At 37.2% G+C, this 26,937-nt stretch overlaps 1 protein-coding gene across 5 annotated transcripts in view; it reads right to left on the bottom strand.

The window, feature by feature from the left end:
- Positions 1-26,937, bottom strand: part of LOC117394419 (RNA-binding motif, single-stranded-interacting protein 3) — a 445,596-nt gene that overhangs the window by 29,119 nt on the left and 389,540 nt on the right. For all 5 annotated transcript variants that reach the window (XM_059012898.1, XM_059012897.1, XM_059012899.1 and 2 more), the window contains 2 exons: positions 13,860-13,966; positions 3,234-3,280 (listed from right to left, as the gene is read on the bottom strand). In XM_059012898.1, coding sequence (XP_058868881.1) covers positions 3,234-3,280; positions 13,860-13,966 — 154 coding nt within the window. The remainder of the gene's footprint in view (positions 1-3,233; positions 3,281-13,859; positions 13,967-26,937) is intronic.

The raw sequence follows: 26,937 nt of genomic DNA, 5'->3' as shown, positions 1-26,937 counted from the left end.
AGTTGACAGGAGCAACCCAAATATTCTCTCTCTTCAAGTAGTTAAGATTGTCTCTCCCACAACTGCTTTCATCTCCTCGTCTACTCCAACCTGACGGACGGGACCCAAACCCAATCCCATCAACCTCTCAGCTCAGCCTACCTGACAGTAAAACAACCAAATTATCCCAGGATCTTAATTTCGTAGAGGAAACCCAGCTCAACTATTAGAAATGTGACAGTGCACTCCCCTACTGACTATGCATATTCCTGCACTAGCCAGACAGGGAAACTAGTTGGATACTGAGCAGATGTTTATTCCCCCTAAGAGTATACATAAATAAATGGGCCTAATTCAAGTAATCCTTTGTGATTAATATTATAAAAAATATGGTCTTTCGTGAAAGCCCTGTCACCACCCTGTCCCGCTTCTTACTTTATGACTGACAGAACACGTTAACTACTGAGAGCTTAAGTACAGTACTTGTTGTACAGTAATGTTTTTTTCAGCTGTCCAACAGCTCAAAGTATAGCATCCTGCTGCTTGGCAGAGGGCTGGTCTACAGAGATGTAGGAGGAAGCAGGTGCTATGTTCCACATTTACAGATCACTAGCATCAATTATTCCTACAGCTACTATAGGTAGAAACCTTGATTAAAACTACACATTATAATGGACTGCTAGGAAACTTTCAGCCAGTCGGAGCACTTGCGTTTTTGGAGCTGTATGGCTGACACATCTTAAAAGAAACCCTATTTATGACACCAACTGTAACATATTGTTTCTAAAGTATGTTATTCTCAATATCAGTACGGTTGATGTTATTTCCTTGAAAAACAGGTGAACTTGTGAAAAATGTATATACATATTAAAGCTGTGTGTAGGGTTATAGGATTGCAAGCATCTATGTACATTATTGGTTATGTGAAGTGTGTAAACAAGCCTTGGCCCATTTACTTCAACTTGTACCAATATTCCTTCATACACAGATGATCACCCTATAACCACATAACACACATACAACTTTAATTTATTTTTATTTTTTTCAGTGAATTGTCTTTGCTGTTCTTTGCTATTGGGAATGAAGCCAGTTTCTTTGTTTGTGTTTCTTTTTTGTTTTTGTGACACATTGAGCTAGATTTTTTTCCATGCAAACAGTAATACAAGCAATAAAGAGAAAAGCACAAAACAAGCCCGTAGCCCAACATACCTTATTCCACTATTCTGAGCAGCTGCTTGTGATTCACATGCCTACAAATACTGGTGTAAAGCTAACTGTATCTCATAACTCTACACCTGAGCTAATCCTTGAACAGTGATTGTATGCTGAAACATATGCTGAGCAATGGATAGCTGGTACACAGGACTTGAAAGGGACAACACTGTCCTTTAGTACCGCGTTTTGTCAAGAAGAAAAGAATATAAGAACAATGACTTTCCAAACTGTAAAAAACGTAGTTGAATTGCTGTATGAAAAATTTAGAAAAATTACAAACATGATAAAAAGTTAATTATTTTTAATTTATACATTTTCGTTTTATTTTTCACAAATTTTATAACAGATACACATTAATAAAATAACTCATATAGATGTATGTAACAGGGGAGATCTGTCCTGACTATCTGGTGTATCCGTAGTTTTGCAGGAAGAGGGCAGCAGCCTCGTAAGATCCGCCACTCAGTCATGGCAATGAGACGGAGAGGCAGCACCTTTATTTTGTAGTTTTATTACTGTGTTTTATTTTCCATTTTCATTTTGCCTTTTGTTTTCATTATAATTTTGAGCACCTGTGAGTGCACCAGCTGTTTACCAGTATTGGTATTCCTGTGGTTCTGTGTACCGTTGTCGGTACTCAGGCCACAGACAACAGCGCCCTCTGCGGGCAATAATAAAAACACCTAAAATAATAAAACTGGGAACCAGTGTGGCGTTTTCAAATAAAACTTCTGTCTCTTGTGTTTGTCAGTGAATTACCCACCACTCTTGCACAATGTACATAAATAAAAACAAAGTATACATCATGTTTTAACTATATGCATATTTATAATTAAACATTATCCGTATTTTTTTTTAAAAAAATAATTGAATATATGAAAAAACTAAATGAAAAATAATTTAGGTACCATAATTTCTCATTAGTGGCAGTAATGGTAACGCATGTGAAATCCCCCAATATTTTTACTTAACTGCCTATTTAGAGTAAATACTGCCCATGCCCGCTATAAAAATACAATGAGATCAAATAAAAAATATAGATATATATATTTATACTGCTCTACTATTGTGGGGCTGTCATAATAATTGCATATACATCAGTCTACCAATTAAAAAAACGATACAAATTGTATTTCAATTCCATTGCACTGAAGCAGGGCTCCAGTATACAACAAGCTTGGAGTTCCTCAATCAGTATTTAAACACTAAGCAAAGCAGAATCATTCATTCAAATCCATTCAAAACCAAAACAGCATTTGCTCCAGTGCAAAGTTTGCACCACTTGAAATAAAACAAAGAATTAGCACACAAATACAAAATACAAGCCCTATTTTCCCCAAAAGGAATAAACAGCTATGCTAAAGACAGTATATTCCGACTACTATTCCAGCCTACAGTTGCAAAATCTGCACATCATTATTTTGTCACCGTCAGCTACATACATTCCCTCAATGTCAAATTCATTGCAGCGTTGTTTAATTGTTATGCGCGGTTTAGGCATTTTAGAAACAAATGTCTCTTCTCTTCCATCACAATTTTAATTCCCAGAAGTGGTGAATGACTTGCTCCAAATTATACATTTCCACAAGGACAAGACAGCTTCCGTTTCCCTTCAGACCACATCTATGGCAACAGCTGAGTCTTGTCAACTATGATTGCAAGTATTTATTGAAAATATGTAATTCTATGTTTATATGTTGCATTTTGTTTTGTTTCATACTTGTGAAAAACACAGGGCTCTAAGACTGACATCTGTAGCTACTTACTCCTTAAAGAACCATCTTTTACCAATATTTTACAAGTTTTGTTCCCCACTTAACACTCTTAAGAGATTTAGCATGGCACGTTCTTTACATTGCTTTTACTATATTTTGTAATGTTTTACTGTGCTTTACTATGATTTTTCTGTCGATTACTCCTGTAAACTTTTCTAAAGTGAGGCAGAGTGCAGAAACTACAGTGCAGCATTTGAATGAACCAGCAGATGTCATCAGAATTGCATACAATTACTTACAAAATATATGTACAGAAAATCTTACCCATTCTGCATAGCAGCTGTAGGGTCATATGATATAGCCATGCCAGTCTGTAAAAAAAAAAAAGAAGAGAGGTTTTTAAGCATCACAGAAAGAATACAAGGAAAAATAAACTGGTGAAATACTACTGCTGACAGAACTTTGATTACATTTAGCTCAGTCTTTTTTATTTCATGAAAAATTCTATGTTATTCTTCATGTTGTCAGTATTTGGGTTTGTTTAAGAATGTTTTTTCATTCTCTTTATTGGATTTTTTTTGTCCATCGAGCTTGCAATAAAAAGAATAGTTTCTTATGCTTCAAATAAACAGCAAACAGCAATCTGTCATAGCTATTCTATCCCTACATGTAGGTAACTCAATTTTTAACCTTTATTTATGGTAGCTGTAGAGAAAACAATCTTGGCTACACCATCATAGATCATTTTTGCAAGCTACAGTATTTTTTTTCTTTATAGCATTACAGAACGTTGATAATTTTTTGCAATAAAACTAGATAGATCTTTATAGATGTAGTTTTGTTTTCAAAAATCTGTTTGTTTTGATATTTAGTTCACACATAGCCAATCAACAGGGAAGCTTTATGTGCACAACTGGTTTGATGTCAGCTAAAGCGTTTTACAGCATTGTTTTAAGTCTGCGTTAACTTTGACCTCAAAAGTAAGAACTGGAAAACTAATACAGTATTCTATAACATGTTTCTCCACAATTCAAAGACTTTATTCTTGATAAAGAATGCGCACAATGCATTCTAAAAATTATAGTTTGTTTTTAGCTAATGATCATTATATTATTAATTTCTTAGCAGACGCCCTTATCCAGGGTGACTTACAATTGTTACAAGATACCACATTATTTCACATTATACAGATATCAAATTATTTTACATACAATTACCCATCTAGGTAAAGTACCTTGCTCAAGGGTACAACAGCAGTGTCCCCCACTGGGGATTGAACCCACAACCCTCCGGTCAAGAGTCCAGAGCCCTAACCACTACTCCACACTGCTGCCCTGTAAATATAATTATAGTTGAAACATTTGTACATTTGCTGTATTGGATATATCAATTTGTCCATGAACTTGAGTTACCATGATTTCGAAGGGATCTTAAAGGTAGACTACCAAGTCATCTTGAATGTACATTGTAAACGTTTATAATGTGCAGAAATATCACTGACATCAGAATTATTTTGTATTTGAGGGCATGCAGCTCTCTTCTGTATCTTCTGTCTGCTAATTTACAATAATAACAGGTTGAAGTTTTTCATTGGCACATTAACAAAGTTCAGTCATAGAACAGAAACCTCAGCTGACAAATACTTTTCTGTTCTGTGTATGTACAGTATGTGTGCCTAGGTCTGGACATCAGGTACTTATATTAAACAAAAGACAATGCTTCAATTAGACACAGGGAGGGGTAGGCCCCTAACCAATGGACTGCCAGCACAACTGTTTCCTTGCCACCTGCACTGGTCTTGTGATCATCAACATCATTCTGAAAGCAATATTGGCTTGGATGACATACTGTACCATTAATTTATTCCCCAGGAGGCATACGAATACAGATTTTGGTCTGTAGTGAAAGTCATTATTTTTTAATAAATGAACCACACTAAAAATACTGATAAAATTAACCAGGATATTCTTGCCTGAAGAATTTCACTGGACCAGATCAATGTGTGTAGTATTTATTTAATAAGCTGATCATTTTGGTAAATAAATAAAAAAAAATATATATATATATATATATATATATATATATATATATATATATATATATATATTTTGATTGCAGCATATCAATTTCTAGTTCAGCTGTTGGGTTCAAAGATCCTGCAGTATTGTATCAAGTATGAGAAATAATAATAATAATAAACAGCACGAATTTAACTTGAATTACATTCAAATGTTAAAATTGTGTAATTTATAATGTATACAATTCAATGTATAACTTTCGGTTAACAGTGTTATTACATTGTCTCTATGTACAAATGGGAGATCAAAATAGGAAAAAGCTTCCTCTGTTACCTCTGCAATTAGTTCAATCTCTTCATAACAATATGAGACTTAATATCATTGGAAGGTGTTTGTCACATTTTGCTGAAGGCCTAGTTGTCTCAACATATGATGCCACCAACCCGATTGAGCCACTGGGAAAAAAAAAAAAACTTAGACCCTCATCTGATTCAGCTTAAGCAGAGGTGAAAGTAAGCCAGTACGGCCTGGTACTGTGTACCGGTAAAACAATTGTTGCCAGTACAGCGTACCGCCAACATTTATTCAAGGTCATTTTATATTTCCACTTATCAAAACGATTGCTTAGGCTACATAATTTTTTCTTTGTAGTTTAAGTCCTTTCCCGCCTCCCGGCTTCTTGGTTGTCAAAGAACTCAAAGTCACGTTCATGTGACTTAGGATGACAGAGGTGTGATCGCCATGGTAACCGTCACTCTTGCAGCAAGCAACTGCGAATTGGGGCTCAGCATACTGTCAACATTAAGGTTTCAAAATAAGGGAGCTTTTGTAACCTGAAATCTTAGTGGCCTGAACTGAAGTGAATACTTTAAGAGCATACAACTCTATCACTTTATTATTAGGTAGAACTGTGATACGCTGCTCCTTCTAATTGCTTTTAAAAAGGAAAAATATCAAGCACAAAAACAACCATGAGATGCTTCACAATCAAAAAGAACTATACAAGTTAACACCACTCAGAAGTAAACATTTCACGTGTAGTTTAGTTCATATTCTGAGGAAACAAGTAGATCAAAAACAGACTGAGCACTTACAGTACCAGTAAGAAATTGAAGTTACTTTCACCTCTGAGCTTAAGATGTGCCAGGACCTAAACCAACATTCAGGAGCTCCCAGCAAGCAGATATCCAATTTATATAGGACGCTGACATCAAGACGCCACACGCTGCTACTATTTTTCAGCAGCGTCCAGGTTACAGATGGGCTTGTTTAACCCTGTATTCCATATGAAACGAACAAGCAAGTTCTGAGGAGATGAAAATGTATCTTTGCATAAATATATAATATTTTATATATCCACCTATACAGTGCCCTTGCTTTAACAATTCATGTTTTACATTCAGAAAGGTGTTTCAATAAATGAAAGCTGTGCAGTAACTCAGTTTTATTCATATATATGGATGAGTGTGTCAGCACAGTATAGGCTTTTCCTATTAATAATTTTGGTGGCGTCTTATATTCAGTAGCATTTGTGATCAAATATATTTGATAATAGACATGCATTATAGTCCAGCTTAATACATCACATAACATGAATCCTGTTCAGCAGTGCTATGTGACTGCAGAAAAAGGTACATCTAAGAACTGGCACTACAACACAAAAGGCAACTCTGGTGCGTAGGGTTAAATACGATATCAAAATAAATTAAAGAAAACACTGCAACTCACATATAAACAAAGTACTTTATTGTTTCAAAAAAACATAAAAAATGTTTTTATCATAACCCTGGTTCCCTGAAATAGAAACATCACCATTACCAAATGGGTATTTACCTCCTAAAGACCCAAATCCTGAATACTTTATACAAAGCTTCTCAGCCCAAAGGACCAAAAGAACTGTGCTTAATTTTTCTTTCAAGCTTGCTGCAATCATGGACCCAGCCACCTTGAAGGTTAATGGTTACATTTCTATTTCAGGGAACCAGGGTTATGATAATAACCTAATGCTCCCTTTCAAGTACGAAATGTAACCATTACTGAATGGGTGAGTGTACCAAACCGTCGCAAGGGCAATATTGCAGAATGACCGGAATGCTACAAGGCTTAGCCGAAAGGCTTCCCTGTGTGTTACCATTCAGAACTTCAATAACGAAGAGTTAGGGTGAAAAAATGCTGGGAAAATTTCACCTCTGTGCCTGTGTTGTAAGGGTCGACTGGGAAGCCACCCTTAACACTCTAGTTCAGGATTTTCAAACATACGGCCTGCTGGGAAATTTTTGGCGGCCTGCCCATTAGTTTATAAAATTGCATTGATGTAGTGACTACTGTATCGTTTTGGAATTCTTCTTTAAAATAACCTGCCTCTTTAATATAACACACGTATTCAACATGTGCAGTCTGCATTGTGACATTCCCATTAATCAAATCACAGCTCACAGAGGTAGTAAAATAGCCAATCAAAAAACACACAGGATCAGTTTCCTCACGTACACGTGTAACACACATAATTTTTCATTAGGATAGGCTTGTTTAAACTATTTATTTTACTTTGTGTAAAATTTAAAATCAGTTGCCAAAAAGTAGTTGGAGATGTCACGGAAGCGAAAGGTGGAGGCAGAACACAGAAGATTCCAAAATCATTAGCCAGACGATAATTTTTCACTGGATTTGACTGCAAGGCAATATGTCTAATTTGCAGTGCAATGGTTGCCAAACCTTTTTCAGATGGTGAACTACAGCGCAGCTAGAAATCGTTCAAATATGAACAATGATATAATGGTGACGTTAGACGCCCATTTTAAGCTGTTTTAAACAACCAAATGGTTGCAAATGACTGACACAATCAGGGATGGTTTTACATACTTTCAAAACAAAAGTAAATTTAGATAGACAGAAAGCTAGACGAGTGAGATTCGGCGATCAGTATGAGGATTTACTGTATTTTACCCATGTATGATGGCTGAGTCTTTCTTTTGCTTCAAATAATACAGGACTTCATGTTGGAATGAGGAAAACATCTTGTGCAGCTCAGTAATCCCCAATGGCTAATGGATATTGCGTTTCTTGTTGACCTCACCGAGCAAATGAACACTTTAAACAAGAAACTCCAAGAGCCAAAGCAGATCATAGCACTAATGGATGAAGAGATGAGAGCTTTCAAAGCAAAGCTGAATTTGTGGCAGCAACATGTGTCAAACCAAAATTCTGTTCACTTCATGTGTGCCGAGAGATTCAAGAGTTACACAAAGATTCATTTGATGATGAAGACTATAAGCACTGCCGTGAAAAACTAGCAAACCTGATAAAATAACTTGATTGTCGATTTCAAGACTTCCAGTCTCATCGAAGCATCTTTCAGTTGTTTGCAAACCTATTTAGTGTAACAGCAGCCCCACCAGATCTTCAAATGGAGCTGATTGATTTTCAGTGCAAACAGCATCTCAAGAATAAATTCAATGAAATGCTGCGAGCAGCTTTTCTCGACAATGAACCTTAACAAATCAAAACATAGATCAAGGCTTACGGACGAACACTTGGCTGCTGTGTTACGAGTGGTCACATCTAAGGTTATACAGCCAGATATCAAGACACTGTTGTGAGAAAACAAGTGCCGAGTGTCCAGACAGTAGTCATAAAAAGGTACCTTTCATAGTGGTATTGTTTACTAAATCGCATTTTCAGAGCTTGCAAGTATCTTTTTTTTCCCTAGTGGTGTTAAAAACATTATATTTTGGAATATAAGCTAAATATTGAGACTCAGCATTATATACTGTGACATCTTTATTTATTTTTTTACTGTTTGAGATTTCCATTGAAAATAAAATACTCTTCCATTTCCTCCATTATATTACATTGGTGATATTGAGTTTTTTTGTCAGTGTTCTAGGAGCAACTCGAGCTGCCGGCTTCCCGCAGGGCACAAGGCCGCAGCAAGACGTAACCATAAACAGGCTGTATTGCATACAAATACGCGAAAATAGAAAAACTATTTCAGCGATTCGCTTAATATCACAGACAAAAAATGTGTAAAAATATTTAAAATACAAAATATATACAGATGTAAGCAAACGTTGTTGAGATCTGTGTTGTGACTACGTCACAGGCTCAAAAGAGTAGCTTTGGTATACAATATTCATGATTCAGGTCTTTAGGAGGTAAATACCTATTCCGTAATAGTTATATTTCGTACTTAAAAGGGAATTGACATGTTTTGGCTTAATATTGCCTTCATTAGGATACCTCTGTTTTGTAGATGCTGTTATTCTTATGAGCACTGTGGGTGAAACGAGAAGACAATCTTATCCCATAAGAGAAAGGGCCAACTCAATGGTGTAGTTGAGGGTATACGCAGGTAAACAGTGTTTACCCACTTTGAATTTGGGCAATAGATTGTTTACCCACTTCTCATATAAGGGATACAGAGTTTACTCACTTCTACTCTCCTGTGATGTGCAAATCCCGGGTTAAAGACAATATATTTTAACGATGAGCGTCTGTGTTGTGTTAAGAGAATGTGAGTGGAGAAAAGCGGTGACAGTTCAGCTCACCGCTCATAATATCATCCGCTCTGCTCCGCTATTTCTTTTGCTCCGCTCCACTCCTTGTGATTCCAGCTCCGCTTCCCGGCTCCAGACAAAATAGGCACTGTCTGCTCACATGGTATTAAAAAATATATATACAGTATAATAATCAGTAAATAAATAAACAAGCTGTTTTTCCCCCCATCGTGTTGCCGATTGCAAATGAAAAGATGTAATGTGCATTCAGAAAGGAATACTATTTTATCGTCCTTATTATAATCGCATACCTTGACCCAAGTAAAAAAGTTCACAGCATTGTCACGTGTAAAGTATTGTATTTTGCAGAATGTTTCGGTAGTGATCTACAGTAACATTGCAGGACATACAGAACAAGAGATTACCTCCATCGCTGTGTAAAACTCCTGCTGGATACTGCTTTACGTGATCTGCTGCAGTCACATTTTTAGCCTTTTTAGAGACATCCATTTTGTTTTACAGTGTGTAGTATTTTAATTTCCCGCTTAAAAAGCATATAGTGTCATGACATAATCACTGCACAGCACTGTGTACATGGCAAATATTACACACAGCCATATAGCAGAGCTGTACAGTTTCATTAATGTGATTTATTTTTTGTATGAAATAAAAATAATTATGAAATTATTTTTATTTCTTAAGAATACTGTAAAAATCTCAGTATTGGGCTAATTTCATGATTTTCACAGGAGCTCAAAGTAACCCACGAACACATATGAGTGAGTCGACGGGGCTGACGGACCACCCTGTACTAGTGTATGAACTATCCTTAAGAGTGCAGAAAATATAAACCATGTTCACAGCGCTTTATTGGGGCATAACCGTAGAACTGTATAAGAACAATAACTGCAGACAGATGGACACACACACGGATGACGTTTCTCACATTTTTATATGGCACAAAGGCAGCTCCACAATCGGGAGAATATATATTGTAACGGGCACGGCTGGACTGACTCGCCGTTGCCACCTGTCAGCGAATAGGGCGCTGTGCCCGGAGCCAGTCCCCTACATTTGGTTAATGTGCAGCAGAGGATACTGGGAGTACGAACTATGGTAGGGGAGAAACGGAATTATTGTTGTTGTGTTTATTTGTTGTTACATATGTGAATGTCACCCTGAGAGGCAGAGTAGTGCTCTGGGGTGGGGAAGGGCTGTGTGTGTGTGTTCAGGGAGGGCGCTGACTTGCTGTTAGCTGCTTAATAAACTGCATTACCTAAAAGAGCTATTGTGTGCGTGTCTCCGTTAATCCCTGTGCTCGCTACAATATCATAATGAATAATAAAGTGCCACGTCAATAACATTCAATATAAAAGAAAAATAAAATCTGCAAAACATAAAAGTGCTTAATTGTGGTTTGAAAATGGAAAATGAATGGTTACCTTGCACAGGCATGATGGAAAATACTGTAGTTACTGCATCTGTATTTGTCACCTTTTTGTATGACTCTTGTGCAAACTCCATGCTCAGTTCTTCTCAGTGCTGTAGTAGGCGGGCCGGAAATGTCTGCTCCAGCAACTACCCTGCTCCGCTCCCCCGCTCCATATACAACTGGCTCGCTCTGCTCTGCTCACACTCTCTGGGTGTTCCTGCACGTGAAACTGACAGCTAAGACCTCAGTCAGAACTGTGATGCGAGCAGGGGTGTGTGGCCACTGGACTGCGTGTTCTGTGTGTGTGTGTGTGTGTGTTCTGTGATTGGTTGTTTATGTTATGTTAATGTTTGTTGTTGGGCACGCTGGACTTGCATGGCGGTGCTAGTAACCTTCATCTAGCCCGCACAAGCATGCTCACAGAACTGCTCCCGTAAAGCGCACTGTCAGGTCTGTGATTTTTCATGTGAACAGCACCTGAGAGTGGAAATAACTGTATGGGGGGGGGCTCTGATTGGCTGTGGGTCAATAACAATATCTTTTTTATTTACCACTACACCCCTCGGTCAACTGTACATATTACCTTATTATACATGTTTTAATTTTAAAAAAAGAACATAGCTAATTTCATCATCCATGTGTTTAGGACAGAGAGTGGCTTATGAAATGTTAAGCAAATACAGACATTAGTACCACCAAATATGTTTTTATTCCCTCTTCTGGATCAATGAGGTGGATTAGCATTTCCCACAGAGACAGCAGCCGACAGGCCGGGTACAAATCTGCACTTGGAGTCAGTACCTACTGCAGACACACAGACAAGCTGGCACCAGACCAGCTCTTTGGTCAGGACAGCAACTCCTGCCACTGGTGCAATCAGGCAGGAAAATTGTGCACATGCTGGATAAGTACAGCCACTTGAGCTCCCAGACTCATTCAATTTAAGGGTCCCTGTGAAAATGACATTGTGGATGGATCCAATCCAATCTAATAGAGGAAATGTGTGGGAGATTCCAACTAGTGCCGGTCCAAAATTCAGTCAACACGAGCAGTGTCCTGAATCTTATCTGACCAGACCACTTTCTCACTGCAGGAAAGCACGTGTCCAGAAGACCCTTATTGGCACATGTTTTACGTACACCAATAGATAGTTGGCTTGTTATTATAGTTTTTCATTGACGGCAAATTCTAATATATATATATTATATAAACCGGCTCTGAACAAGTATTTGCTTTAAAAACAATATTATTATTATAACATACAGTACACTATGGTCCAGGAGAGTCCTTTTAGACACCTATCCTTTAAGGTAAAGGTCAATTTAAAAAAAAAAAAAAAAAAACTATTTTCTTAATATACAGCTTTAAAAAATTATTTTTATATCCTTGATTTTCTCCTCAATTTAGATTGTTCAATGGCATTCCCTCAGCTCAAGAGTTCCATGATTTCCTTCCAAGCTCTAATTGGTTAAATTGCCAACCCCACCCCCCTCCCCCCCGAACCCAATAACAAAACAGTGTAAAGCCATACTGAAAACTATTCCTTTAAAAACTGTTATTACTGTATTATTATACTAAGACATTAGATAAATTATCTTCCTGCTACGTCATTTATAGCAATACTACCATCATTTAGTGTTGACCATTCCCAGACATATTATTAGAAAGAAGGAGAGAGGCTGGTTGAAAGACTTAAATGTGCCCAGATGTCTAAGCCTATTAAAAAGGTCTCATAAGTAAGGCCCTGTGAAAATCGTGGACATTTTCTTTAAGATTCACGGCAGTATTTTGCGGAATGTGCACAGAACTATTTTATAAATTATGTGTACAGATTTTTATTATTTTTTTAAGCATCAAATATAAGATAAATGCCTTGACATCATCAAAATCAATGTCAAAGTTATTCAAGTACTTTACAATAGCTTGTGAAACGGTGTTGTAATTAACAGCCTGTAGGTAAAGTGTATCTGCAAGGACAGCTTTCAGTTCTAGTACGTCAGATGCATGTTCACAATTTAGGTCTTGCAAAACAAATACAATGTGTAACCCATACTGATCTTGGGCATCAGTCGACTCATCAGTGACCACTGACAAGCAACCAGACTGTTTTACCAATTCCATAATCTCCTACTTGTGATACTTGTATTCATGTCTCAGCTGGGCTGATGAAGGAATTAGTCCACCATTTGCTACACTCAGTCTGAAGAATTTATGTAACTTTTGGTTGTCCAATTTTTCAAGAGGGATATTTGCACAAACGCCTCTGTGAGGTCAAAATTTAATGTGTTTCGTGCTTCATCGTTTCCAGTAGACTTTTGGAACATGGAAGTCACCGTTTTTTGTTTCTTTGCAAGTAAAGCTGTCGCAGTACTGCTCTGGATTTCCGCCTTTCAATATTTGAATCTAAATGCCAATGAACAGGCGATTCTCGGTAGTGATCTACAGTAACGGTGCATGATGTACAGAAGAGCTTACCTCCAACACCTGCTGGATACTGCTTTACATGATCTGCTGCAGACACATTTTTAGCCTTTTTAGAGACATGCATTTTCTTGTTTACAGTGTGTAGTATTTTAATTTCCCGCCTAGATTACATATAATCACATGACATAATTAATGCACAGCACTATGTGCATGGCGAATAGTACACGCAGGCACACAGCAGAGCTGTACAGTTTCAGTAAGGTGATTTTTTTTTTTGTGTATGAAATACAAATAATTATGAAATAATTAATTTTTATTTCTTAAGAATACTGTACAGATTTCGGTATTGGGCTAATTTCATGATTTCCACGTAGCCTGTGACATCGTGATTTACACAGGGCCTTACTTATAAGGATACTTTTCTTTGCTTTTAATTGCAACTTTACAGCAGTGCAATTGACTCTTCCTGTCTTTAAGGGCTTATGTTTTCAGACAACCCAGATTTTATTTCTGGACTCTTCAGTTGCAGCTGCAGGGGGTCTTGTTGCAGGTGCTTGTGCAAGAAACTGTTTGGACTCACCTCTCCTTCTCTGGGCCATGACCTTCCATTCTGGGGGTATTTGCTTTGACTTTGTCGTTTCTTTTGCCCTCCGTCGGCAAATTTGCACAGCAAAGGCTCGCTGGGGGCTGAGGAAAAATAAAATGACCCCACAGGTCCCACGTTAGCAAAACAGAAATATGAGTATGCCGACAAACAGTGAAGCTTTGTGAACAAGATTCCTTTTGAAGTAAAAAAAAAAAATCTTGCTTGATGGCTGAAACTTTGACTTTAGCTTTCAGTTCTTGGCAGCTATCCCTCCTGAACAAACTTCAAAAACTTACTGGCAGGCTTTGAAAGTGTATAACTTATATTGTTGAAATAATAATCAGTATTATCATGCTGGTAAATAACTTAAATAGGGTAATAAGCAGCAGTGGCTCAGCCAGCTGAAACTACAGTTTTTAATAGCATGGGAATGGGCATTCATGCTTGTTGGCAAACCATATAATGAAAGGTACAGTACAGTACAGCAGCAGCAGAGGCAATGTCCTCTTACTGTAAGTAAGGCCTTTGAAAAAAACACTTTCTTATAATGAAGAACCCCCTAACAGGGAGGTTGATTCATCCACTCTTTATACACAGTAACAAGGAACAAAACATCTGTGTTATCTTAGTAAAATTAATAACATGGTATACACCCAATCTAATTAACATAAGCATTCACATCCAATTCACAAACTAATTTTTGAACTAAACTGAAACAATTATGCTTATAAATATTGCCTTAATTGCAGTCAGCTTCATCAATGTAGCTTGTCGTGGACTTGCATTTCGAGAGCCACATTTCAAATGAGACAGACAGAGAAAGGAGATGTTTTTGTTTGCTTTTTAAAATAAAATATAGAAAATCTGTATACATGTGTGCACATGTTGGCATCAATGTGTTAATTAATAGGTGTGCAAAAAATCAGCTATAAGACCTACTGGCAAACAGGGTCTGCACAGGATTCTTTCATTTTTACCAATAGATACACCCATGACCATTAACAGGTTCTGTGCTGTTCTAAGCACAGGGGTGAAACTGCAGACAAAACCAACGCAAGGACAAAACCAGCAAATTTTCCCATTTACAGTACATGCCGCCTTTTTTGCAGATAGGAATCACACAAGAGGAATAAAAAGAAAAACTAAAGATTAGCATTTCAATAGAACTGTCGACTGTACAAAGGGAGAATCAAGGGTCTTTGAACTTTATGAGAAAAGTCTGTTTTGTCCCTTGCTTTAAAAGTGTTTTTGATGAAGGGGATGCCTGGGCAGTTCAGGAATCCCAGGTTCTGAGTCGCTCTCTTGTCTCTGCACTGTTTTGGTTGAGAATGGAGACACAACTGAAAGACTGAAAGGGTAGGATCAAACAGGAGGTGCTCAGCTCCACTGCCCCTGTGTAAAAGTCTCCTTACACCTGCAACAGCAATCACAGACTATAGCTTTTCATCAGCTTCTTATTAAGAGCTCCTGAAGTGAAGTGACAAGCAGATGAAGAAAAAAAGAACTAATTATTGTACTACAAAATTACTTTGTTTCATGCTGCCAAAGGCCTGTATGTCTTAACAGTGGCATACTGTAATAGGACACTCTAAATGGTAAGGGACGTTCTTCAGGTACAGAAAATTAAGCATCTCTGATAAGCCCTATACAGCACTGCACTGCTAGTACACACACACACACTGTGTTTTTCAAGCAGGAAATCTATAGTACAAGCCTATTACCGCAAGTTCTCATTAACCTATAAGGTACATAAAGCTATTTCGCAAACTCAGTTTTGCTGTGCTTTCGAATTAACACCTCCTCCCCAACCACAGCCTCGTCTATCTTGTTTACAGTTACAGATGTACAGCTGTAACTATAAAACGGAGTGACCAATTAGCAAAAAAACAACAACAAGAACAATTAAATTAACTCGAAGATAGCAAAACAGAAAAAAATACCAAAAAAAAAGTAGAATTGCTGTTTTTATGCTCACTCACGTGACTTTGTCATTTCAAAAATGTATTTTAGTGCTTTGTAAACGTTACACAATTCACATAGACTTCACCCCTTTCCCATTAAAATAAATAAATAAAAATAACTAGTACAAAAAAAAAACCTAAAACAAACTACCTTTCCACACACTTGTGCAATGTCCCGTCTTCTGGTATTTATCATAGATTAATTCTGAATATTTTAAACCCACCCCAACTACTGAGTGGCAGCACATTCCTACATTTCTAATGGAGACTCCACTTGCGAGATTTAAAAAAAGATTACAATTAGGAATGGAGGCTTGTTTGCAGGATTTAAAGCTGTATTACAGTTATGATACAGAGGATTTAAAACAGAATTGCAAATTGTGGCAAAATGTAAAAAAAATGCCTAAACACACAAAAACCCCTGAAGAATGTGCCCGTGACCTGAATGTGCCTGTGTGTGGTATAACTAAGTGCACAAGTACTGTCGAGTTACTAGTATTGTGGCAGAAAAACGGTCAAGCATTTTGGAAAGTAACCGAAAACAATAATTTAACACAGTATATAAAAAACGAAAGCCCCCCCCCCCCCCCCCAAAAAATAATGATTTACATGAAACTCAAAATAAGCATAAAAAATGAAATAAAAACCGAAAAACAGAAGCCCTAAATATACAACAGCAATATTATATTTATAAAACTCTTCATTCATCAAATTGCCAACTCCAGAATTAAACACATCTGTAAATTTCACATATTGGGAATGCTTGTAATCAGTCAGAAAAATCCATCATGGGTGAGGCTGTCCCTCAATACATTAAAGCCATCTCTCATATGCACCGTGTAATGTAAATGTAAAAACACATCTCACTTTTGCAAGGCAGTTTTAGTCACAATGGGCAAGACAGGAGTACTGACAGGCGTTAATAAACAGCTGACAGTTGCGGCTCAGTTGCTAGTTGCTTGAGTATGTCCAAATTAGTGATGTTTTAACAAGTGTCAGTGTGAAAAGGGATGACTCTATGGGACATCTTGTAGATTACAGCCTAAACTTCCTTGATGGAATTAGAGGTGAAATCATTGAGTAATGGTCACATATCCTCCAAGAACAATGTAAAAAACAGACTTCTTTCATCAGCAAACCTTTCTAGCCTTTTACAAAACCCGATTGTTAGCCCAACAAATAATACCGTATCAAAATCAGAATGCGTTCCAGCTAAAACAATTAGACAGTGAGTTGTACATTATGAAGTCAGGGCGTTTAGAATTAGGTACATTTCAAAGAGTCGCCATGGTGATGCACAAACATATTAAAATACTGCACACCTGAAGACTTTATTGTGTCAGAAAAGGACTAGGAGTACTTTAAAAAAATAAAAATAATCCATCCGGAAAGAAACTTAAGTTGAAGTCAAGATGACCTCATCTTTAAATAGATAGCATCTGAAGTGCAGGTTACATCCACAGGGTTTGCTTTCTAAAATGGTTTCTGATGGCTTTATATTTCATCAAGGGATTTAGTTTCAATGAATATTTAGTTTGCATAAGATGTCAAGAATACCTTTAACAAAATAAAAAAAATAAAAAACTGTAGCATGCAGTTAACCCAAATCGTGTGCTTAACATAAAGCTCTGTCATATGGTCATAAAATATTCAATGGTTCACAGAATATCAAATACAAATACAATAACCATGACGACAAAATAAAATACACAGGAAACAGCTGAGCAAATCTGATCAGGGCACCTGCATGAAGTAGAAAGGTTCTGGGAGGCCTATAAAGAAGTTTGTATACCGAATCAATGAGAAGGATGCCTAAAGGAACACAGCTGTTGTGCTGCAAAGTGACTTACGAATATACTTATAACTAAGGAAATGTCTATAAAAGGCAACAACCATTTAGCCCAATTAGTTCATGTTTCCTTCTTGAAGTAAAAGCATCTCATTATGAATGCTGTGACAGCAAAAATGACATTGCGGAGAGATTTGGTAAGGACTTTCTGCTAATCCCTGTGGAATAAAATGAACACCACACTGTGTGTGTTTATGCAACATTTATATATGCAGATATATTTTACTACATTCATTTCCAAGCTGTATAATATATTCTCTGGTTATCGCAGCAAAGAAATTCAAATGAACTACAACATCTGCTTTCAATATGAAGCTCTCTTTTTATACATGCAGTGCTCTTCGTCAGTACAGTACAAGGATGATAATTATTGTCTGTTGTTCCTTCATTTTTGTGGGGACTAATTGGATAGTAAATCTTGGCAGCTGGGACTTGCACTGTGACACATGCGTGAGATTGAGTTGCATTAAACATATGTAAAGGACGGTAATATGCAGCCGCAGTACGTTCTATTCAGCTCCTGAGGAGTCGAGGATAATATGATAACAGAAAAAAAGATTCTCATTAATGACATAGATCCAAGCATACGGCAGCACTGTAAAAGAAACCTATAACTATTGCTAATAAACCGAGAACACTAAAAAAGGTCTTTGTTGGGAATTTTATTAAAGTGGATTTGTTCCCTCTCCTGAAAGTTACGTTTGAAATTCCACAGTAGCTACACTGTACTTGTGTTACATTATTTAATGTGTACTTATGGCAAAATTGTTTGTTAAACACTGAAATATGTGTTTTTAATGGTCACAATGTGAATGTTCAGTCCTCACTGTCACAGAATGGGTTGCTAAGCATGGCTGTCACTGAAAAGATATGAGTATAATATACATGTGAATTTGGAAATACACAAAGGCATCTACTGTAACATTTCATGTGACTAAACATTATATTTATTACAGTACATACCGCACTTGAAAACACCTTGAAGGGCATACAGTGGATTTTGGTTTCAAATGGAAGTGTGTGTGTGTATGGGTGGAGGGCTGTGACAGGAACGGATGTTAAAGGGATTCTTATATGATCTAAAGTTTGATCATATATTTAATACCCTTTTATGTATTTTATATGATTCTCTATTGTTTTTGTTTAAGTAATCATTTTCCATGCTTACTAAACCCTTCTAGCAAAAAATGCTTCTCAACAGACTCCTCAAGGTGCATTTTGTGATGAAGTGGGGAATATTTTAGAAACTGATACAAGCAGAAACAATAGAGTCATACATAATACATGTAATAGGATATAAATCAGGTAAGAAATAAAACAGTAGTAACATGTAGATGGTATGAAATCATCCCTTTTAAACACAAGTGTAATACAAATGGCACAAATTATTTTGGGCCCAATCTGAGAAGGATCGGGGTTTCTCTGCAATCTTGAATATCTTATTCGAATACCGTACTATAAAACATAAATGTAAAAAAAAAAAAAATGAAATGCATGTTCTTAATCATTTGAGTATCAAGGCTAAACATACTCAGGATAATCAGACACAAAGACACAAATGAGCTAAAAATACACCTCTGAGTAGGATGACATTCATCCTGAAGATAATGATGACTGTATTAAATAAAAAATGCTAATAAATTCAAGCGCACAGCAGGCACAAACTACATAATCTACTCTATTTATAATCAGGACCCTTTCACTGAAACATTGGAAACTTTCTACTTTCTGAGAATCTGATGTTTCAATAAAAATTGGGTCAGTTGGATACATTTATTTCTCCAACTCCAACAATTTACTGTACTGTGCAGACAAAAAAAAACTGACAGCTTTAATTGTTAGCAAGACACAAAAAAAGTCATAATATCTCCCCAATACAATGAGATTGACAACCAACCACTCAGTATATCGCATCTGCTAATAAATAAATACATAAATAAATAATAATTTACCCAGGATAAGGGCGTCTGCTAAATTATGCAGTATTGAAGTAAATGTACTGTTGCAAATATGAATGCCAATAATGTGCTCGTGGGTGAACCTTGGAGGTGAAATCCATAACAGTTTACAGTTAGGCCTCTTAGCAAATGTATCATGCGTCAACATGCTTCCTTGAACAGTCTGATGTTTTGAAACATCAAGTGATCCGTTTTAATGATATTAACAGTTTTAATGATATTAACAGTTTTAATGATTCATCCAGAGGTGATTTACTGACCTGCTTATAATATAACTGTTTTCTCTATCAATATTACTTATTTACCATGCTTACAAACTATACCAGCATAAATTTCCCTTTTCAATCTTTTCTAAATGTTTATTGAAGTAAGGTGGTTTTAGAAAAGACCCATAGGGTTGCACAACTATAATTTTGTCCCTTCTGCAACGATGGCAACTGTGTAAATCGATCTATGTACAAAATCAGTTTCACAGGGGACAGAAATTACCAATAAAGCCATATACAAATTAGGAGACTACTGAAGTTTAGTTGGAGGTCACTTTATAACAAGGCTAGGCAACCTTGGCGCTTCCAGATCTTCCTTCCAACAGCATCCTTAATTGTTGTTCTGTTACTCTGTTGGAAGCTGAATATACTTCATTATGTAGAATATATATTAACTTAAACCAGACTCTTGGTTCTTTTTATTATTTTATGTATAATGTCTTTAAAAATGTTACAGATAGCGATACCGTAACCCAATTAGAAAAGTAATAAAAAGGATACAGAGCTGTATAAGCAAAGCAAGAGACAGCACAAAAACAGAACTAGAAACTAGAGTTACTTAAATAGCATACCCATTATAGACCTTCTAAAATGAACAGCCAGTGTCATTGGTAGAAACTGATATAGCCATTAAGAAAAATGCTGCAGAACATCACAGTACACATTTCCCATAGAATATAACTAACTCCATGGTTCAGGGATTATTCTGCCATTTTAAATGGTATATTCTGTAGTATCCTCCATTTAATTTAACTGCCACTGCACACATAGTCTTGGTGTGAGGTAAGAAAACTGTTCAAGTGAACTGGCTAGTCAGGGAAAACTGATGTGCCTGACTGGGCACAAAAACAAATACAAATGTGTCCGACAACAGCTCAGACGTGCCCTGGGCATGGAGTTTTTTTTTTTATCACTCATACTCATAGATTCCCTGTTGGACTGGCGCATTAAAATACAGTTGACTATGAATTCAGACCAAAATTGGCTAATTTGAAGCAAACTGTAGGCAGCAGTTGCCATTTGTGGCATGTTGCAAATCTGCAGGGGTTCCAACCAGTTAAGAAGGAAAAAAAAAAAAAAAAAAAAAAGATTTGTACATTCTTTACAAGTAGACTGTTTCATTTTGGCAGGTGTGAGTGTTTCTCTGCCTTGAGGATCCTCGCAGGGTATTAGGGGTGTTTACTGAATAAACTCCTGTGGCCCAAATTATTGATGACAGCATTTCATTCTTACAGTATTCCAGTCAAAACTGATAACAATTGTCAGTAAGAAGAATGTTGCTGCGCCTGAGCAAGCTGTGGTTAGGGTTATAGTTCTCGCTATATGTTATCACTCATACTCATAGATTCCCTGTTGGACTGGCGCATTAAAATACAGTTGACTATGAATTCAGACCAAAATTGGCTAATTTGAAGCAAACTGTAGGCAGCAGTTGCCATTTGTGGCATGTTGCAAATCTGCAGGGGTTCCAACCAGTTAAGAAGGAAAAAAAAAAAAAAAAAAAAAAGATTTGTACATTCTTTACAAGTAGACTGTTTCATTTTGGCAGGTGTGAGTGTTTCTCTGCCTTGAGGATCCTCGCAGGGTATTAGGGGTGTTTACTGAATAAACTCCTGTGGCCCAAATTATTGATGACAGCATTTCATTCTTACAGTATTCCAGTCAAAACTGATAACAATTGTCAGTAAGAAGAATGTTGCTGCGCCTGAGCAAGCTGTGGTTAGGGTTATAGTTCTCGCTATATGTTATCACTCATACTCATAGATTCCCTGTTGGACTGGCGCATTAAAATACAGTTGACTATGAATTCAGACCAAAATTGGCTAATTTGAAGCAAACTGTAGGCAGCAGTTGCCATTTGTGGCATGTTGCAAATCTGCAGGGGTTCCAACCAGTTAAGAAGGAAAAAAAAAAAAAAAAAAAAAAGATTTGTACATTCTTTACAAGTAGACTGTTTCATTTTGGCAGGTGTGAGTGTTTCTCTGCCTTGAGGATCCTCGCAGGGTATTAGGAGTGTTTACTGAATAAACTCCTGTGGCCCAAATTATTGATGACAGCATTTCATTCTTACAGTATTCCAGTCAAAACTGATAACAATTGTCAGTAAGAAGAATGTTGCTGCGCCTGAGCAAGCTGTGGTTAGGGTTATAGTTCTCGCTATATGTTATCAGTCAACGGAGATGTCTCTGCCTTTTAACTTCTCTGAGTGGTCAGTGTCAGCCACAAGGAGTGATGTCCTGTATCTCGTGCTACTCTGGCAATATTCTAGGATCCTATGCTACAGTACATGGACAATAAACTAAATACTAAATTCTAAGGTTCAAGACAATACAACTATTTACAACTTCTGCTAAATTTGTATGAAGAAGATACATGGAAACATTAATTTCATGCTGTCACTTAAATTATTATTATTATTTTTATTTATTTCTTAGCAGAAGCCCTTATCCAGGGCAACTTACAGTCATAAACAAAAATACATTTCAAGAATCACAGTACAAGTATTAATACAATTAAGAGCAAGATAAAATACAATGACTTTGGTTCTAGCAAGTACACGTATGACAAAATACGATTCGATAACGGAGCAGATAACAGTGTCAGTGATAGTTACATCAGGATATAAAAAAAAATACTACAAATAACACTTGTGACAGATTACAGTACTCTAAAGTACAGGATTAAATGCAGTAAAATAGGGAGCAGATAAGAGCATGAAAAGCACATTAAGGAAGTGCCCAGAGGGAAAAAGAGTTCTACAGGTGCTGTTTGAAGAGGTGAGTCTTGAGGAGGCGCCGGAAGGTGGTCAGGGACAGGGCAGTCCTGACCTCTGCAGGAAGGTCATTTCACCATTGCGGGGCGAGGGTGGAGAAGGAGCGGGCTCTGGAGGCAGGGGAGCGTAGAGGAGGTACAACCAGTCTTCTAGTGCAGGCGGAGCGGAGAGGTCGACTGGGGGTGTAGGGAGACATGAGGGTCTGGAGGTAGCTGGGTGAAGTCTGGTCAAGGCATCTGTAGTGAGGCAGAGAGAACACCAGGCGAGCAGCGGAGTTCTGGATGAGCTGGAGCGGATGAGTGGCGGACGCAGGGAGGCCAGCCAGGAGGGAGTTGCAGTAGTGTAGGTGGGAGAGTACCAGGGCCTGGACCAGGAGCTGGGTGGCGTAGTTGGTGAGGAAGGGTCGGATTCTTTGTATGTTGCAGCTTGAATGCTTAATACAACTGATTAATTGAGGGTTGGTGGCTAAAACTGCCTTGTGACTGTACGCACATGTCAGACATGGTTCATGCAGAGTTGCTGCAAGGTTAGCTACGCTGGGTTCAGGATAGACAATAGTACAGCAGTAATGCATAGGGGAAGCACTGATAAGAATGGAAAAGCATTGCCATTGTTAGAATCTATGTTAAATTAGAAAACCACCAAGTCTGCAATGTATTCAAACTGATTTAACCAATATAAGCTGAGAATTGTGTATTACTATTCAGCAAACAAAACAGCCACATAGTGTAATAACTAGGTAAATACCAATACTTATTGCTCTACATTGCTGTGTAATAACATGGAAATGGCTTTGTGAACAACATTTTGTTAGCTGGTGTAAGTACATGGTAACACCATATGGACTATTTAGCCACTCTGTGTAAAAGAAAACCTTGCAAATGCACCACGAGGTAGCAATAGCAGACATAAGGAGAGGACTGGGGGCTGCATGCAAAGCAAACACACAGGAAAGAAGGATTTAAAAGTAAATAAACATTTCATGTCATCAGCTTATAATATGAGATGCCTGAGGCAACACATTTTAATAGCAATACAGAATCAGTGCGAGAGTAATATGTGCATATTTAAGCAATTAGCAAAAGCCTGAATTACAGGGGTGGTCCTGGGGGCCGCTCTCTTTTATTCTTCAGCAAAGCACCACAAATCCAAAACAGGTTAGAGCAATGTTTATACCCATTCCCATGCCATAGAATATATTCAGGAAGATGTTTCATAATTCAACTACAGTATGAAGTAAGCTAAGTAAGATAATGAAAGTATTTTTTTGTTCTTATATATGTTCTGCTGGTTTTATGTAGAAACTGTACGAAAGTGTTACGCGGAATACCGCAATGTTGTGTCAGTCACCTGCCTTTAAAGCAATATAGGCTCATGCATCATTGTAAGACAATCATGTTATCTTAAAGGATAAATCAGCAAATATACTGCATCACTGGACTGACACATTCACTGAAACAACTGCTATATTACCATGGAGGTTCATACCATTGTGTTACCTCTTTGAAATATGCACAGTACATATGTATACTATGTCGCACTTATATTCTTCTATACACATACTGTATCTAGAGTAACACATGATGAAACATTCTAGTGCACAAGTTACAGTTTTAGAATCTGGGAAGTCTTTCTTAATTTATGTAGGTTATACTTAAATCTTTGTGTGCATATACAGCACAGTGGCGGTACGTTATTGTAAAACATGAGACACCCCACTAATAATATGAAAGACCAGCATTAATGACATGTGTTTGACACTAACATTCAGCATAGTTTGCTTAACGGTTTGTTGGGCACACAGATTGCAAAAGACATAGAGGAAAGAATTCATGCCATTGAGCAGTGCAGGTGGATGGACTGACAGCCCTTGTACTTCATATGTCACAAAACCAAGCTGGGACTCAACCCTAAATTTTTTTAAAAAAAAAACCTTTCCTGTTAATTGGTAGTGCAACAGTGAGCAGGCAGTGTGCAAATTTCCAGACTAAACTCTTAACCAAAGTACAATAGCGCCGCACTTGTTTGCTCAAACAATTGTTGAGATTTTAACGTGTCACCTGCAGGCATCACAATCTTGTAACAGCAGTTTATTACACAACACTGCATGTTGTGTTAGCTTTAGACCACATTATGTCTTTACATTTTGTTGAAAACATGCAATAACCTCAGGGGTGGGTGGGGTGGTTGAACTACTGTACTTTGACCTTTTTCAAAATTGCAATTGCTCATTGACATACAAGGTAAAAACAGCTGTTAATTTGTGCAATAAACTCATTAATCCATGAAAGTGCTGACAATATAATGAGTAATCTGTAAGCTCCTGTTGAAGTTTAAAGTTACTGCATATCCCAATATTTTGCATTGCTACATACCCAACTCCCACAGCTTTCCCACGTTGCCTTTCTGACTAATGAATACAATGTTTAAGTTGAACTATTAAAACCATGACCTTTATGATGTTGTATGGAAGTATGCATTCATTAAAAGGTTGAGTGTGTTTTGCTTCAACATCTGTTACACATCAGTGGGTACTGGGCCAGTTCCATACATCTGCATTCTATGACCAGCAAAAGTCATGACAGCATGGTTAATTCAGGTTGCACTGTATCTATACAGTGTTCAAAATGTAGGTGTTGTATCTGCGCTGGGGCTGTCTGTCTGTGTTTTGAGAAAGCTGGTAGGTGGAATCCCAACAGCTTGGGCAAGTTACATTTTGTGATGCACGCTCCAGGTCTTTTGACAAATCTTTGTTTCATTTGAAAAGTTTCTCTATCACCCAGAGTATTCAAATGATTGCATTTTTTATCTGATTGCAGTCTAAATGTTATAAGTTACTACTGCAATGGAACATAGTACTACATTAAAGTACTACGTTATTGGAGTGGGCATGGACTTTGACAGGAAAGTCTTGAAAAGAAACCAATCAACTTACACATATTTGTTTGTTTTCTTTCTTTCATGAGGTAATAGCTGGGCTTGTTTAGAATAGATATGCCTATGAACTTTTTCTCTTTAAAACAATGAACCAGTGTTAATCTTTTAACAAAGTTACTAATGCACCAGCTCTTGTGTGTATTTTACTTATTGTACAGAATGTGAGAAAGTGTAGTCCTGGGGGAGAAAAAGGACTACATCTCCCAGAAGGTCACAGGCTGAAAAGCCTTAATTTGTTTAATTGTTTAATTTCATTTTGTTAATTGTTTTATTAGTAATGATCCCCTACCCCTGGCTATCATTGTAAATTAGAGCCAGGTGCAGGGTATTTAAAGAAAGCAGCCAGGCTGTTTGGGCTGCTGAAGAGTGTAGAGCCCAGTTGGGAGTTGTGTCCAAGTGTAAAGAAAAAAAAGGTAGCGTTAAACCTGATGTGGTTTTGTTTTGTTTGAATATTTTGTTTAATTGGCAGGTAAATGGCTTAGCCGTCCTGCAAGATAGTTTAGGTGTTTGTTTTGTTTGTTTTGGTTTTTGTGTTTATTATTAAAATAGCGCAAGAGCGCCAAGAAAACCTCCATTTCTGTGTCCTGGGTCTATTTTTAAAGGGGCAAAGAACCTGAGTGGTTGAAGGTTTGTTACAAAAAGTATAATTGTACAACTAAAGGGTTACAAAAATGCATTACTTTACCTTTTGCTGTACCTATTGTCTGATTGCGAGGAGAGAGAATTTCTCATATGAGCACTGATGTGTATTGAAATGAACGGCGTACTGTGGAAACCTATAAAGAGCATGTTGCAGGACAGAGCTTGATCTGGAAACACCACGATGCTTGTAAAACAAATTCTCTTTCTCCTGGCGAACATGCTAGAGTGAATGTTGAGAAATGACACGTGATGTGTGAATAAAAATATCAAAACTATCGGGACTGAAATATGTTGAAAAATATATCGCTGTAATGATGTAGGTAAGGCATGGTTGTCACTTTTAAAATAAGCAGATTCAAAAATATATGGCAGAGGTCCTCAAATCGGAAAGCTACTAAAACAAAATGCAATACCCAAAGAAACTTTAAAAAAGAAAAATGAGGTAATATTCATATTTGGAGTCCTATGCCTAATAAACAGCTTCCTGCTGAAATGTTTCAGAATATATGGCCTCTGTGAGAAGTCATGCAGACATCTGTTCAAAGCTCTAGGTTGTTCGCTCACATGCCACATAAAAAGTTACGTTTTAGAAATATAGTTTTATTGATCCTCTTATTTCTACACTGCTTTTAGCACTCTTGAGGCAGTTGTGCATGATGGATCTTTGCCCCAGTAATGAGGATTCT

Source organism: Acipenser ruthenus, chromosome 3 (genome assembly GCF_902713425.1).
Source record: "Acipenser ruthenus chromosome 3, fAciRut3.2 maternal haplotype, whole genome shotgun sequence".
NCBI lineage: Eukaryota > Metazoa > Chordata > Actinopteri > Acipenseriformes > Acipenseridae > Acipenser > Acipenser ruthenus.
This window is presented reverse-complemented; position numbering and strand designations above follow the sequence as displayed.